We start from the raw sequence: 16,823 nt of genomic DNA on the forward strand, positions 1-16,823 counted from the left end.
AGATATTGAAAATTGCTCCCGCATATGTTAAGGAAACATCCATATGTAACAAGGAAGATGTGTTAATCGGAACACGGACCGTGCTGTCCTCGTTTCTTTAGGGTACAGGTGGACCGATTTCTATACAACGTTTTATTGTCTATAACACAGGTGTCAAACTCAAGGCCCACTGGCCCTCTGGCCCGCCTAGTTGTTTTATGCGGCCTGTAGTCTGATGCCCCCAGTTTTACCTTGTGGCCGGCTCCCTCCTCCTCACAGCCGTAGTGTGCACGGAGCAGCGTGCAGCAGCTGCTCGCGCATCCCACACCTCATCCAGAAGCATTCCCTCTGATGTTGCGACGTCAGAGGAAAGGCTTCCGGTTCAGGTGCAGGACGTGCGAGGAGCCCCTGCACGCGGGTTCCATGCACACTACGGCTGTGAGGAGGAGGGAGCCGGCCACAAGGTATCACTGGGGGCATCAGGCTGCGGGCCGCATAAAATGGCCAAGTTGGAGCCGGCCAGAAGGTTAGACACCCGCTGGAGGGAGGCGCAACATGGAGGGAGGGAGGCAACAAAAGTAGGGGGGAATGATTTTATTTTTAAGTTAGTGTTTGAATTGTGTCAATTTTGAGCATTTTAATCTGCTGTCTATCTTTTGCACTGCTCAGGAAGAAATATATTTGTTTCTTTTTCTCTGGGAGCTTGTATTGCATGCAGAATCTTGAATCTTAAAGTGTTTTTTTTTTTAAAATATATTAGTACTTTTAGTTTTTGGTCCCATACTTGCATAGGGGTTATCTGAGTTCTGGTAGGAATGAATGTTGAGAAGCATACAGTGTGTTTTGTGTAGTTTAATTTTGTGGTTAACCATTACCATTATGTGTTAATAAGATTATATTGTGTGTATATATATATGAAAAATGAATGGAAAAAATGGTGTTATAATTAGTATTGTTATGGGGGCAGGATCTGGGGCAGAGATTAGGCGGGGTTTGGGGGCGGAGATTGGGCGGGGTCTGGCCCGCGACTTAGCCTGTGTTTTGAATTTCGGCCCCTTAATGTGATTGAGTTTGACACCCCTGCTCTATAACAAAAACCTGGTATCAAGTACATCAGTTCTGCAATTCTCTCTTTTTTCGGTTCTTGTTGCTCAACATTCACTGTAGATATTGTTGGATTTTTTTTTTCTTTTTTCTGTGGCTTAGATGGCAGCTCCAGTAGAAGGGAAGTCAGGCCAGTGCCAGGCACACATCTGCAGCCTGTGTTCCAAATAAGACAAAAATGAACCAGGACCAAGTATGCCTGCACTCGAAGCATATGATGGGAGTCTCAGTGGGGGAAGGGACAACACCGTCAAGCTAAAATTAGCAAATAGGGGCTGATAGTCAGACCATGGGAGGCAGGCAGGCCAACTCCCACAGTCCGCGCTGACCGTGGATATTCAATGCCAGGCCATTTTCGATGACAAGCATCGAGTATCTGGTTTATGTATGGCTGGTGCAAACTGTGCTAAGTCATTATTCAGCGTGGCCAGTTAAGTTTATGGCGGCCCAAGATAGGTGTAATTTATCCGGTGTAATTTGGCTGCTAAGTTTAGCCGCTCAGTACTGAAAATTGCCAGTTATTGTGCAATATAGCCAGTTAATGTTTAACCGCTAATTGCACATATTCGATGGAGATCACCAGTGATCTCATGCTGAACATTCACATTTAACCAGTTAAGCGCTATTTAAGTGGTCAGCGCCATTCCTAGCTGGTTAAATAGCACTGAAGATTAGCTGAATAATATATTGATAGTTTCAGGTTTTAGCGCCTTTATCATCAGCGTTAGGGGAAAGGGGAGACTGAGATGACGAGGGTGGTACTAGATCAGGGATGGGCAAACTTTTTGATTCATGGGCCACAATGGGTTCTTAAATTTGACAGAGGGGCCGGACCAAGAGTACCTTTCTGTTCCTCCATCCTTCCCATCCTCCTGTGCGACAGAACCCTTGCCCAGCTTCTATCGTTCCTTCCCTCCCATCCCTCGTGCAGCAGAACCCTTAAACCTCCGCCCCTGCCGCACAGCTGAACCCCTGCTGACCCTCCATCCAGCGTGTGTAGAGTACTGCTCACACTGCTGGAGGCGCAGGTTTGTCGGGAAAGGGGAGCAGGAGACCCCATACCCTAAATCAGATTTCCCTTTGCCCCATAAAAAACATGGACCTTAGAAAGAAAAATGTACCTTTCCTTTTAATATAAAGGATCTATTTACTTGCTTTGCATTCATCCATCAAGACCTATTCATTACTGGGAACACTACCAGGTACCATAAATGCTCTGCTTTGTTAAATAAAATTATCAGTGTTGCTGGGATACTAGTACCAGCATTATGTGATAGAGGGAAACTTATAATTTAGAAATATTAAGGAAGAAAGGCCTTTAGTTCAGGGCATCCTCATGCATGCAGAAGAAAGCAATAGCAACCTTATACTGTAATTATATAATCCAACTTTTCTATTACATGCTATTGCTACTTGACATGGAAAGAGACATATTGCCACTTGACATGGAAAGAGACATTTTAACAGGGAAAGGGATTTCTGATCTTAGACATTTACAAAATGTAACATTTCTGTGTTTACCCCCCTCCCCTTTATAAAACTGTAGTATGGGTTTCAGCGCTGGCTGCGACGGTAACAGCTCCAATGCTCATAGGAATTCTATGAACTTAATTCTCCCCAGCACTGGCCTCTGAAAATTAATACTATATCTAGAGCCTTAACTTCTTGTCATATTGTGTCTTCACTCTAAGTCAAAAATTTCTTCAATTCAATTCAACGCCATTCGTAATATTCTTTATTAAATAAATATTCTTCAATAAAATCTTCATCCTTTCATAATCTATAGACCTCAGAAACACCACTCCTCCGCCCTATATGAAATCTCTGTCAGCGGGGAGAATTATGTGTTATGTGTTTAGGTTATACAATACAATTTCAACATATAATTGAGGATCTGAGATGGTGGATCATTGATTAAAATCGATGAGGGGAGGGTGGGAGGTAACCCAGAAAAAGCATTAAATATTAAAGAACAACGTTGGATTCACTGGCTCAACATGGTTGAACCGGGGGGGGGGGGTACATTTGGAAATATAATGCCATTGATGTAACAGTCTATTGCTAGGTAGGGTCGGTTTGCTGTGTTATTTTGTCAGCGTCTCTCTCCAGAGGGGCATGGCATGAGCCACTGACAGCGAGAGTCCTCCAATGGGGAGCTGATAAACTCAGGTGGTTTAATTAAAGTGGGAGTTAATAACGAGCCCTTAGAAGGCCGCCGCCATCTTATTCAAAAACTTTGTATGTGGGTCGGATGACAGTGGCAACAATAGGTTTAAAGTATTCAATTCCTTTTATCTGTTCTCAAATATGTAGTTTGTTAAATTAATTATAGTGTGATAAGGAATATATATTTATTACTTTTTTAGGGCGGATCCCTGACGAAGCCATAACGAAACATGTCGGGTCCAGCCGCTCAGTCTGTTAATAAGTATTAAAGACTTTAACAGCCATTGAGATAAGTAAACTTATATTTATATGTTGTAAAAATCGGCAATATAACCTAGACCTGTAAGGATTTAACACATAATTCTCCCCGCTGACAGAGAATTCATATAGGGCGGAGGAGTGATGTTTCTGAGGTCTATAGGTTATGAAAGGATGAAGATTTTATTGAAGAATATTTATTTAATAAAGAATATTACGAATGGAATTGAATTGAAGAAATTTTTGACTTAGAGTGAAGACATAGGAATTCAATGAGCATTGGAGCTGTTACCATCACGGCTGGCGCTAAAAAAATACATCACGGTTTTGTAAAATGGGGGGGTTAATGTTTTCACCCCATTAACCTTTTGTGAAGGTGCTTAAAATCAGTGTTCTTTTGGTGGTTTTCATGTTATTAGATTACTTTTTTTCAGTTCTCAAAGTCACGGAAGTGATTCTCCCACGGCAAAGGCGCCATAGCCCATTCAATTCCTGTGGGCTTTGGTACGTCTGGCGCAGGAAAAATGCCCCCATGGCTTTGTAAAAGGGGCCCCAAGGATGAATCTTCTAAAACAGTGGTCTCAAACTCGCGGCCCGCCAGCTACTATTTTGAGGCCCTCGGTATGTTTATAATCACAAAAGTAAAATAATATAGTTTCTTGATCATACAATGTCTCTTTAGCTACACATGACAATATTATTATTAAGACTTAGCCAAAAGGAAGGATTTATAAACTATAAAGAGTTTTACCTCATGCAAAATTGTCATTTCTTTAATAAGACATTTTTTCTGAGGCCCTCCAAGTACCTCCAAATCCAAAATGTGGCCCTGCAAAGGGTTTCAGTTTGAGACCACTGGTCTAAAACACGTTATTTGTAATCTTATATCCTGCCACATCCTTGCAAAGTGGAGTTCGAGGCGGGTTACAAACAGCATTATCACTCCACATAATATAAACATACAATGCAAAATCAAAATCAGACTAAATTCCTAACAAAGATTTCTGGAACAATGAAAATGTTATCAAGAATTCTACTTAATTTTCTAAGAGGGAAATTCCATTACAGGACATCTCCATTTAATGGAACCTAGGTTATGTTTTAGAATACTGGCATATCTTTGCTATTGGACGCAGAGTTCTGCTCCTTCTTTACATTACATTATATTACATTAGTGATTTCTATTCCGCCAATACCTTGCAGTTCAAGGCGGATTACAAAAGAAGTTATCTGGCCAATTCTCAACAATTGGCTGGAAAACCTTTAATACCTACTATAATAAATACAACTACTCCTTCTGCAAATTGGACACATGCCCACCAAACATCATGAAAGCAGCCCCGAGCCACTTCAAAGCAAACATGATGACATGGGTTAACTCCCTATTATCCGCAGGAATCTTCCCACCAGAGCAAGGTCACATCATGATTACCCCCATTTTAAAAAACACAAAAGAATCACCAAACTCCCCATCCAACTATAGACCGATCGCAAGCATCCCCATATTCACCAAAATAGCAGAAGGGGTAGTAAAGGTAGAACTCTCCACATACCTAGAAAAATTCAACATCCTAAGTGACTATCAATCTGGCTTTCGCATGGAACATAGCACCGAAACCATCTTAGCCACCCATCTTGACCATCTCCACACGCTCTTTAGTCAGGGCTCTAGTGCACTGATTATACAACTAGACCTAAGCAGTGCCTTCGACCTGGTCGACCACACCATACTCCTTGAATGTCTGTCACACATTGGTATCTCTGATCAGGTCCTCAACTGGTTTCAGGGGTTCCTAAAAAATAGATCCTACAAAGTACACCAGAACAACGCTTTCTCATACAGCTGGGAAAACACCTGCGGTGTACCGCAGGGCTCCCCTCTATCCCCCACCCTGTTCAATATCTACCTAGGCTCCCTAGGCAACCTACTACACACCCTCAAACTCAAATTTTTCATCTATGCAGATGATATCACATTAGTCATCCCTTTTACTAGTTTCTCACCTGAAACACTCGATTACATTACAAATATCCTCAACCAGATTGAGCTTTGGATGCTAGCATTCAGGCTGAAACTAAATTCCGACAAAACAAAATTTTTTCTGGCCTCCCCCAACGACAAAATCAAGGACACCACAATCCAACTGAAAGGAAGGCCTTTCCCCCTTGAAAACACCGTAAAAATCCTGGGTGTTACGCTGGACAGACATTTATCCTTAGAATCTCACACCGACCTCAGCGTCAGGAAATGCTTCGTGGTACTCTGGAAACTCCGAACCATAAAAAAATATTTCAATGACTCCTCGTTCCGCCTTCTAGTGCAATCTGCCATTCTCAGCATTCTAGACTACTGTAATATTATTTACTGGAACTCCACAAAGAAAACTACCAGGAGACTAAAAGTGATCCAAAACACCACCATTCGCCTCATCTATGGCCTAAAGAAATGGGAGCATATCATCCCTTTCTACCACCAACTTCACTGGCTGCCTTTCGAATCCAGAGTGCTCTTCAAATTTGCATGCTTCTGCTACAAATCGGTAAATGGTCTCTCGCCAAGATACATCAATCCCCTCTTTAACCTTTACTGTACCAACAAGAAATCCCGCAGAATTCAACTGTTCGCCTACCCCTCGCTTAAGCTCTGTCATCTTAAAAGATTTCTAGACAAAACCTTCACCTTCCAAGCAGCCAAGATGAACCCATGGATCGCCCAAATGATTCTCGAGGCTCCCACTTACCTCGACTTCAGAAAAACACTCAAAATTTATCTATTCAACAAACAAGCCCCGTAACACCCCCTCTCCGGAATTACCTGGCCACACGCCCGACCCTTTCCCCCCCTTTATTGATCGCTGTCTTCCAGCTCACTTACCCTCCTCCTTCTTCTTCAGCCAAGTTCGGCTAAAGTTGTTGTAAATCCAATAAATTGTGGTAAATCGGCCCGTTCGGCCCTGCCCCCCCCTCTATTGACCGCTTTCCTCCTTCTCTCCTTCCCACTTCCGCTTCTTCAGCCATGTTCGGCTGAAGGTGTTGTAAATCCAATACATTGTTTGTAAATCGGCATGTCAATGCGGATCCTAATGTAATTGTTGTGAACCGCCTAGAACTCGATGGGCATGGCGGTATATAAGAATAAAATTATTATTATTATTATTATTATTTCCAGAGGAATTGAATAGTAAAGCGATTTGCTACAGAGAATTGGGCTGAGTCTTGCGGTGTTAGTTTGTCTTCAAGGATGTCTTGAATAGGATGGTTTTTATTTCTTTCTGGCATTGGCGCAATAAAATCCACACTTTTGTTGATGGAGCTTAGAGCCGTTAAGGCTTAACTTTAAAGGGCAAAAACGTTTTTTTAATTCTTTATTTATAAGCTTTAACAACTGACAATCTTTACAAGTCAATAATAAGAAAAAATACGATGTAGGTTGAGAATAAAAATAACATTCCAAATTACTTAAAGAATATCTCCTTATTACAACGTATAGTTAGACCTAAATAATCGGAGACGTAGCTGAAGAAAAACTGAAATAAAACATCAAGAAAATTAAATATTGGGCAAACTAAAGAGGCTTGTGAATATTTTTTTGGGGAGCTATCTTGAAAACAGCAAGACTCATGTCATAGGCAAAGATTTCTCTCTATCTGAAATAAACTTAGGGCTCCTTTTACTAAGGTGTGCTAGCGGTTTTAGTGCACGCTAACCCCGCGCTACACAAAAATACTAGTGCAAGCTCTATGGAGACGTTAGCGTATTGCACGCGCTAAAACCGCTAGCGCACTTTCGTAAAAGAAGACCTTAGACAACTGCTGTGGCTCATAGAACACATACCTACTATCAAAAACTCCATTGGTTGCCCCTGGAGGCGCCAATCCTGTTTAAGTTCTCTTGTCTGTGTTATAAATCAATATTTGGTCTGGCCCCCACTTACCTAGTTTCCCATTTTAATCTGGCAAGTTCTTTTAGGCCCACAGGAAGAATACATCTGTTCACCTATCTGACAATAAAGGCCTGCCACTACAAAAGATTCTTGGACAGAACCCTTGCCTTCCAGGCAGGCAAATGGAACGATTGGCTTAGTAACGTTATCACGCTCTCCTCATCCTACTTCAATTTTAGAAAATTGGTAAAAACGAATTTGTTCAATCGATTTGTAAACTAAGAATCTATACAGCTCTGCTAAGAACTATATAGCTTTCCAATTCTTTCATTATGTAAGATTGAACTGTTGACTTTGATTGTAACCTCTTCACTGATTGTCCAGCGCTTCTTGCTGTAAACTGCCTTGAACTTCCATGGCTTTGGCGATATATAAGAATAAAATTATTATTATTATTATTATCTGTTACCTCTGAATGTCATAACACACATACAAGGGTATCTTAGAACAAAAGTTGCCCCTAACTGTACAGCCTGAGGTCTAAGGCAAAAACGTTTTTATGTGATATGGGGAGCATACATACAATCTTTGAGCCCCGAGATTCGCAGCCATATCTTGAATCAACTGGTGATATCCTTGGGGGAAAGTTCAATTACAATTTGCAAGTCATACTGTGTGAAATTTTGCATATTGAGGCTGTATTTATAAAGTGTTTCAGAGGAAGGTTTATACTTTTCAGTGCTTGTCTTTGCTTTATTTAATATCTGTTGGGTGCACGGAGTTCAGTGGGATACTCTGTTATAATGGAAAAATGTCAAACCTCTGCTCTTCTATAATTATTTCTAATTATCTAGGATTTATTCCAAGTTTAACACTAAAATAAAATAGATGGTGGATAAATAATTTCAGAACAAAACAAATGTTAAAGGTAATTAATAATCCACCATCAAAATTAAAGTCCTCAAATGCAAAGGAAACTCAAGCCCATTAACCAAAAGAAAATTTATAGAATGAGGAATTGGAACATGTAAGAAAGAATGGGAAATTCAAATGAGATTCCGATAATAGATATATTTGTAGTGGAAATTTGACAATGCTTAATAGAACTACTTAAAGGAACCAATTTTAAAATTGAGAATTTTCAATATGGATGTTGGTCTAACTTTGAGAAAAAGACTTCAACTTATTATTAACAAATAGGCACCATAAGTCATAGTTTCTTATTGTATTTTTCACTATTGAAATATTGTACTGCTTTTCTGTGTGCTTTGTATCATCACTGGAATGTCCAGTCTTCTATATTATATGAACTATCTAGAACTTTTTGGTTGTTGGCAGTATAGAAAAATTAAGTTATTATTATTAGAGCTCTTGGCTTGTTTTTTTTAGGGGATTGTCCCCTCGCACTTAGGTAGTTTTGCTCCATTCTCTCCTGTGTGTGGTGGTGGGGGGGGGGGGGGGGAGATTGGTTGGTCCTTTGGGTACCCTTTGTGAGAGTCATAAGAACCCTGACTCCTGACTTAGTTGGAGGTTTAGGATCCTTTTTGGATTCTATTAGCTTGGGACCCTGGGAATCTTAAACGTTTGTCTGGGTTGGGGAGGGTGGGGGACTTTAGTTTTTATTACTTCTGAATAACAGATGACTGTACTTTAATCTTTGTTAATTTTCTCTGCTGTTGTGGTGTTCAGTTGTCAATAAAAATTGTTGAAACATAGAATACTAGCATAACCTGGCATTGACTAACCTTTAGATACCTACGTATACACTACCTATAGAGCTGGTATAATTGCGGGTTCCATAATGAGGCAGGGATGTACTTTACTTACAGTATTCTTTTTAAAAAAAAATTCTTTATTTATTGTAATTTGAAATAATATACAAGCCATACAACTTGAGCAGGAAAAACGAAAGGAAACATTTGACAAACTCAGATTTAACTGAGGGCTCCTTTTACGAAAAAGCGCTAACGTTTTTAGTGCGTGCTACAATGCCACGCATGCTAACCCTGTGCTACATGGAAAATACTAACACCAGCTCTATGGAGGAGTTAGCATGTAGCATGCACACTAAAACCACTAGCTCAGCTTTGTAAAAGGAGCCCTATGTGTTGTAGAAACAAATTACAGTAAAGCCTTGGTTTGCGAGCATAATTCGTTCCAGAAGCATGTTTGTAATCCAAAGCACTCATATATCAAAGCGAATTTCCCCATAGGAAATAATGGAAACTCAGACGATTCGTTCCACAACCCAAAAATTTTAATACAAAATACTATACATACTTGTATTGCAAGACCTCGCTCATTTACACTCCCGCAGCGTCAGAGAGAACCATCGGCTCAGTTGTGATACACGTGACGTGTGTATACTGCATGTACTCATATTGCAAGACTTTGCTCGTATACTACACTCTTGCAGTGTCAGAGAGAGAACCATCGGCTCAGTTGCGATGTGTGTATACTGTATGTACTTGTATTGCAAGACATTGCTTGTATATCAAGTTAAAATTTAATAAAATATTTTGCTTGTCTTGCAAAACACTTGTAAACCAAGTTACTTGCAATCCAAGGTTTTACTGTATTCTCTTCTTAGACCTCAACAATTTTGTGTGGGAAAGGTCCTACTACATGGGACTTAAATTAATGAAGAAAACAGAGAAAAGAAACTTAAAGGCTTAATCGGTGACTCCTACATCTATAATTACATCCTTTTAGCCTCTCGAGATCTTCTTTAAGTCTAGAAAAGTCCGCAGATGGTCGGGAACAAAAAAGGTGTACTTTGTCCCTGCATATTTAAGGAGGCACTTGCATGGATACATTAGTTAAAAGGTAGCCCCAATCTCTTTTGTCTCTTGCCTCATTACTAAGAAAAGTTTCCTTCTCTCCTGAGTTTGCTTGTTCACATCAGGGAATATCCATAAGCGCTGCCCAAGGAAGGGAATCTGTGATTGCTGAAAAATAAAGGAAACAAGCAAAGTGGCTCTTTCTTCAATTGTTGACACCGTTGATTCCAATATCTCTGAAATATTTCCCAGGTCCATTGTAGTTGGCGCATGTTGTATTTGATTCTCTGTTACTGCTGGATCACTCCTTGTCTTTTTTGTAGCCACGGGTAAATAATAAATCTTGTTTAAAGGAGGTATAGTGTCAGGAGCATAGCCAAGATTTTGTATTAAATATTTTCTAAACAATTCAACTGCAGAAAATTCCAATGGCCTCGTAAGGCTATTCTTATGTTCTTAACACCACAAAACAGCCTTTTCATATTACCCTCTCCTCGGCAATTTTCTAATTCTTCTTCAACCCCTCAGAGAAGAATTAGAAAATTGCCGGGGAGAGGGTAATATAAAAAGGTTGTTTTGTGGTGTTAAAAACCTAAGAATAGCCTTACTGGGTCAGACCAAAGGTCCATCAAGCCCAGTAGCCCATTCTCACGGTGACCAATTCAGGTCACTAGTACCTGGACAAAATCCAAGGTGTAGCAACATTCCCTGCTACCGATCCACGGCAAGCAGTGGCTTCCCCCGTGCCTTTCTCAATAACAGACGATGGACTTTTCCTCCAGGAACTTGTCCCAACCTTTCTTAAAACCAGCTACGCTATCCGCTCTTACCCCATCCTCTGGCATGGCCCTTGAGAAAACTAAACAGTGAAATAGTTGAGTAACCGTTGGGCACAAGTTAAGTGCTTCTTCTTGTATATTTTGACACACCCTTGTGTTTTCATCACCGCCTAAAGTTAAAATGAAATCAGAGCAATGACGAATGCATCACCGCAGTAAGGGCATGAAAGCAATTCGAGTAATGTTCTGGGTGTGTGAGGTCTGAATAAAGAGTGAGTTCTATTGTATGAGTTTACTCTTTAGATCCATTTGTATTTAAGAAGCACTTTTGAGTTAATTTAGTTTTCATTTTTGTGTTTTATATGAAAATTGTAGTTCAGTATTCTGTTGGCTAGAATAGAACCCTGGAACACTTTGCGCCCAAACTTATCGAGAGTTCTGCCAATGCAACTTATTTCCTCCCCATTTTTCCGTATGTTTTTAGTGGATTTCCTTTTTCTTTTACTTGCTTTTATATATTAATTTGTGTTGTAAGACGCTTAAGATGTGATTTGCAGAATAGCAAATAATAATAAACTTGATTGTTGACAGTCACGGACCGCTACAGCTAGGGGCTTATTTTCAAAGCACTTATCCCCCTCCTTTGCAAAGCCGCGCTAGTGTTTTTAGTGCCGGCCATGGCGGTAACAACTCGGACACTCATAGGAATTCTGTGAGTGCCGAAGCTGTTACCGCAGCGGCCGGCGTTAAAAATGCCAGCGCGGCTTTGCAAAGGAGGGGGGTTAGACGTACATAGTCTAACCCCCCACTTCTATGAAACTGCGCTAGCGGATTTTAGCACAGAGAGCCGCGTTGAATGGCCCGCACTGCTTCCGACACTCATAAGAACTCGATTAATGTCGGGAGCAGCGCAGGCCATTCAGGGCGGCTCTCTGCGCTAAAAAACGCTAGCGTGATTTCATAGTAGAGGGGGTAAGTGCTTTGAAAATGCCACCTATGTCTTCAAAATTATCATTGCAGTATAATGCAATGATGAACAATTTAAGGAGAAAAGGAGCTATTTATTACAGAATAAATGAATTCTCAACACTCAGAAATCAGCAGAGACAAAAGATGTTTTATTCAACTACAACTTACTTTAGACAGATATTGCTGTGAATATCCAAGATTATAAGCACTGTGTTAATTTTTTTTTTCCTGACAAAGCTTAAGAAAAAGACAAGTGAGAACAGCAGGAGAATTGTACAGTACTATAAATATAAACAAGGAGAATGTGGGTTTTTTTTTCTAAATTACATTTAAGGAGATATTTTCAATGACATAGGTTGCTTTCCCCTGTGAGCACTGTCTCAATTCTCAAAGGGTTATCATACCACATGGTTTCCCTTCAGAAATAAGCAAAGTATAGGTGCTAAGATGGCTATGTTGAGCTTAGGTTAAGACTATACTTAAACGCGACAAGCAAACAAGGAGGGAAGTTATCGACGTGGGCTACTGTTAAGCCAGGTTATTTTAGCACAGGGACTCACTGCATGAAATAGGACCCCGTGCAAAAAGAACCCTGACCCGAGGTAAACTAATCTGACTTAGGGCTCCTTTTACTAAGCTGCGGTAGTGTTTTTAGCGCACACTGCCCCCTGCACTACGTGGAAAAACTAACGCCAGCTCAGTGGAGGTGTTGGCATTGCTGCGCGCGCTAAAACCGCTAGCACATCTTAGTAAAAGGAGCCCTCCGTAGACCACTTCCCCCCATGTGTCCCTATAAAATACTAGCGCACATGGCAAAAATCGCACCTTCAAGGCCCTAGGGTTACCATCCGGGTTTTACTTCCACTGAAAGCAATGGAAGTAAAACCCGGTCTCAATCCGTCCTCCTTTTTCTGGAGCCATATGGTAACCTTACATTTAAGTATGCACATTAATTAAAGGGTTCATAGTCAGATGCGCGCAGGGTGACCGTTTACATGAACGTGCGCGTGATTGTGTTGTTAACCTTTTGTGGCGCGCTCCGCCATTTTGTGCTGCGCTCAATTGTCGTGTGCTGAATTGTCGTTGCGCTGAGTTGTTGCACACAATTTGTCTTACGTGCAATTGTCGTTGCGCTCAATTGCTGTAGCGCTGAATTGTCGTAGCGCTCAGTTGTCTGCACGCAATTGTCCACGCACATATTTGTCTTGCGCGCATTTGACTTGCCGCCTAATTAAAGTGTTCAACAATCATCACGCATACTTGCAAGCGCTGCCTATGCTCTGCCCAGATCATGCCTCTGGTTACAGGTTAGTTATTGGGATTTCTTTTAACCATATTTATGAAGAGATTCACAAGCAGGTATAGCCTGACATAAAAGTTACAATTTTGTTAATAGCATAACAATATTAAAAATGACCACATGAAAAGGCACAAACATTTATAATGAATTTTATTTTAAATAAAAGGCCTTGTATACATGTATATGGCTGTACACCTGGGAGAGGTGAGGTGTCACACTTGCCAAGGAGGAGGGGGGGATCTGAAAGAGAGGACACTCTTGGGGTAGGAGGGGATTGGAAGGGGGCAATGTCCGGGTGAGCATTTTAAGGGTTACGTGGGTGCTGGTTTATATTCAGTGCCGGCACTCACATAGCTACCTGGACGAAATCAGGAAAGCATCCGCACATGCTCAGAGGCCTTCCAGATGTGGCCGGACTCGGGGAAGAAGAAATGAGGTTTGTGTGGGGGGGCGGAACAAGGTGAAGCCATGCGTCTTCTTTTTTGTAATGAAGAAATTTGGTAACCCTACCCCCGGGTGCCCTATTCTCCTCTCTTGGTGGTTTGCTTGCGGCAAAAGCAGTCTTCAAATTACCAGGTTAGCTATGTGGGTGACAGCACTGAATATTGCCAACCGATACATAAAACTGGCAGCTCCGCTCCCTGTACGGCCCCTGACCTGCCCCTGACCTGCCCACTTTCAAAATGGTTGGTCAGAGCCAATGTTCAGCACCGCTGCTCTGTTAAGAACCGCTGAATATCAGCAGTTGGGTGACCGTAAGTGATTTAGACCCCCTTTTATCAAGCCGTAACCGAGCAGGAGCCTCTTCTGCTTGCTTAAATTGCTTTGAATAGTGGATGGAATGTTTAAGGGCAGTAAAAAGCTCTCAGCTATCAAAAGGTAAAAATCCAGATGATACCTTCATAGTCGTTTAGAAGACTCAAAGAAAAGGGAGAAAAGATAGAAAGAAAAAGGACCAAAGGTATTACCTATCGTAGAAGAGAGTGCAATGAAAGGATCTTAATCAATAAAACTTACCTCCACCCTCCAAAAACAAAATTTAATTTCCAGAACATTTTATGAGGGCAATGTGAAAAACTAATTGTGGGCACGGTTAGACACTGTGGGGCAGATTCTATATGGGACACCGGTCTCAGCAGCCGCCTAATCAGCAGCTGAGAATTACACACTGGCGCCCTATACAGAATCGCATCTGCCCTAACTAATGCCTAACCAGCCCGCTTCTTTAACTGGCACCCATGTTGCAGATACCGGTTAGAGAATTGTGTTGCCATCAGCTGATCATGGAAAGGGAATCCCCCCTGATGCGATCAACTGAGCGGCAGTGCCAGGGAAACCCCCCTATAATGTCAGCTGGCAGGAGGGATGCCCACTTCCTCCTGCTGCCACTCCCCCAGAACTGCTGACATCTCCCAGAACCCCCACGACATCTCCTAAAGCTGAACCCCTCCAACACACCCAAGTCTACCCCCATAACCTCCCCCCACCTCCCGTATCTGTACAAAGAAAGTCATGCCGGAGGGATGTTCACACCCTCTGGCCAGCAGGCCCTTCACTCCAAAATAGCTGGCCTTCCCCTTCCTGGTGCATTCTGGGATGCACTGGGAGTGGCCTAAGACTCCAAATTGACCCAAATGCCTAAGGCCCCTCCTATTGGCAGGGGCCATAGGCATTTGAGCCAATCAGAGCCTTAGGCCCTTCCCCACTGCCCTAAGTAGGGCCTCTTCAGCTCAACCAAGGACACTTCTGGGTGAAACCACACCCACATCCAGCCTTGGTGAGCTAAGTGTCTTGATGCGTCTCCCTTAATCGCAACAAACACCTACAGTGTAGGCGCCTGCCTCGGGGGGGGAGGGAGGGGGGGTTAAAGAAAACGTGCGTCCTGATTGGCTGGTTGCCTACCGTCACCTACAGTCGGGATGCCGTTTATAGAATTTGCCCCTGTGGGCCTGATTCTATAAACATCACCTACACATGTCATTCAAAGTTAGGCGCCATTTGTAGAATCGCACCTAGCGGTGCCTAAGTCAAGTCTACAGCACAGGCATTGGTATATTAGGTCAGGGTTTTCTTGGCCTAAAATACCGCTGCCTAACTCTATCCATGCCCAAACTCTGCCCATAATCACACCCACTTTTCCAGTGTCTACCCAAAAGTTAATTTATTGTTTTTTAATGGTGCTGTTCAATTAACAGTGCCACCTGAACCAATTAAAAGATTAAGTTGGCTGCCTGCACAGGTAGGTGCTCCTGGTCTAGGTGCCTACCGGTAGGCTCTGCTCATAGAATCTGGGCCTATTTTTTTGGACTTACATTTCACAGGATGTAATTTTATAAACTAGGACCTATGTGGAATGTCAGAAAGACACCTAAAACCAGCCACAGTGGCACACATATTTTGCACAGCTGTTCCGAAAGTGTGACTGCTTGTGCGCAGTCTACAACATGCACATACATCGTAGCTCATGGGAAAGGGAATGGGGACTTGCATGCCACCTTTTTGTGGCTTTGCAATTCAAAGTGGTGGGCAGTGGAGGATTATGTGAAGCAGTGCTGGGGATTTGATCAGGGTGCAGAGGCAGAAGCTCTACCATTGAGCCACATTTTCCCCATGGGAAAGCCTACACGTCATCTTGTTAGTATACATTTTATAGACATGGATTCAGCTCCCCCCCACCCCAGTTTTATAACAGCCCTTCTACATGTTTACAGCATGCTTTTACACACAGGTCAAGCTTTATAAAATTATCCCCCTCCCCCACACTTATTAAACACAGTGTTATATATTAACTGAATAATTTTACAGTACCCTTGGCCATGTTATTGTGCCCTTTGCTGGTTGAGATCACGCCATTTCAGGAAATCACAGTGGCATTTGCACTTCCTTTGCATGTATTTTACATAAACATGCAGTGACTCTGCTACTCATATACAGCAAATGTAAGCAAAACAGACTTTTAGTTTCCCACGCAGAACAGACAAAGTACCCCAGGCATGGTGTGCCAATGCAGCTTATGAGAAAACCGCTTTGGAGGTGAAACATTTAGCAATGGTATCTGGTGCACCTGACACAAAAGAACACATGTTGCTCAACACACAGCACGAAGCTCACGAAGGCCCCTGTACGTTGATCGTAGTCACTGTGGCCATAAAACATCTCTGGAAGAGTCTGTCAGGTTCCTGGGGTTGATTGTCGCAGTCCAGCTTGTGACTAAAAAAGTGCCTTCTAAGTCCACCGGGTACTGTCACTGATGGATTTGAGCGGCTCATGCCTTCACAAGAATGCTGCTCCGTACCTAAAACAGGAAGCACAAGTCAGCTATGGCGCTCGTTTCAGAAGCAGTAGTCATGCTTTAGACCAGTGTCTCTCAGACTGTGTGCCCCGGCACAGTGTTGTGCCACGAGAAATTCCAGAATTTTACTTTAGTTTTAAAAATTCCCTCCGTAAGTATACACTAGAATAGATGACATGTACGTGGCGTACACATAGGGTTCCCAGACGTCCGGATTTCCCCGAACATGTCCTTCTTTTCGAGGACATATCCGGGGGTCCGGACGGCTTCCTCGAAATCACGACGGGCAGGAGGGCATCCATGCATGCGCAGA

The 16,823-nt window shown here is 42.3% G+C and overlaps 1 protein-coding gene across 1 annotated transcript in view; it reads right to left on the reverse strand.

Moving 5' to 3' along the window:
* Nucleotides 1-12,046: 12,046 nt before the first annotated feature.
* SHISAL2A (shisa like 2A) overlaps nucleotides 12,047-16,823 on the reverse strand; it is a 102,473-nt gene continuing 97,696 nt past the window's right edge. The window contains exon 3 of the mRNA XM_033915784.1: nucleotides 12,047-16,513. Coding sequence (XP_033771675.1) covers nucleotides 16,326-16,513 — 188 coding nt within the window. The 3' untranslated portion in view covers nucleotides 12,047-16,325. The remainder of the gene's footprint in view (nucleotides 16,514-16,823) is intronic.

Source organism: Geotrypetes seraphini, chromosome 12, assembly GCF_902459505.1.
Source record: "Geotrypetes seraphini chromosome 12, aGeoSer1.1, whole genome shotgun sequence".
NCBI lineage: Eukaryota > Metazoa > Chordata > Amphibia > Gymnophiona > Dermophiidae > Geotrypetes > Geotrypetes seraphini.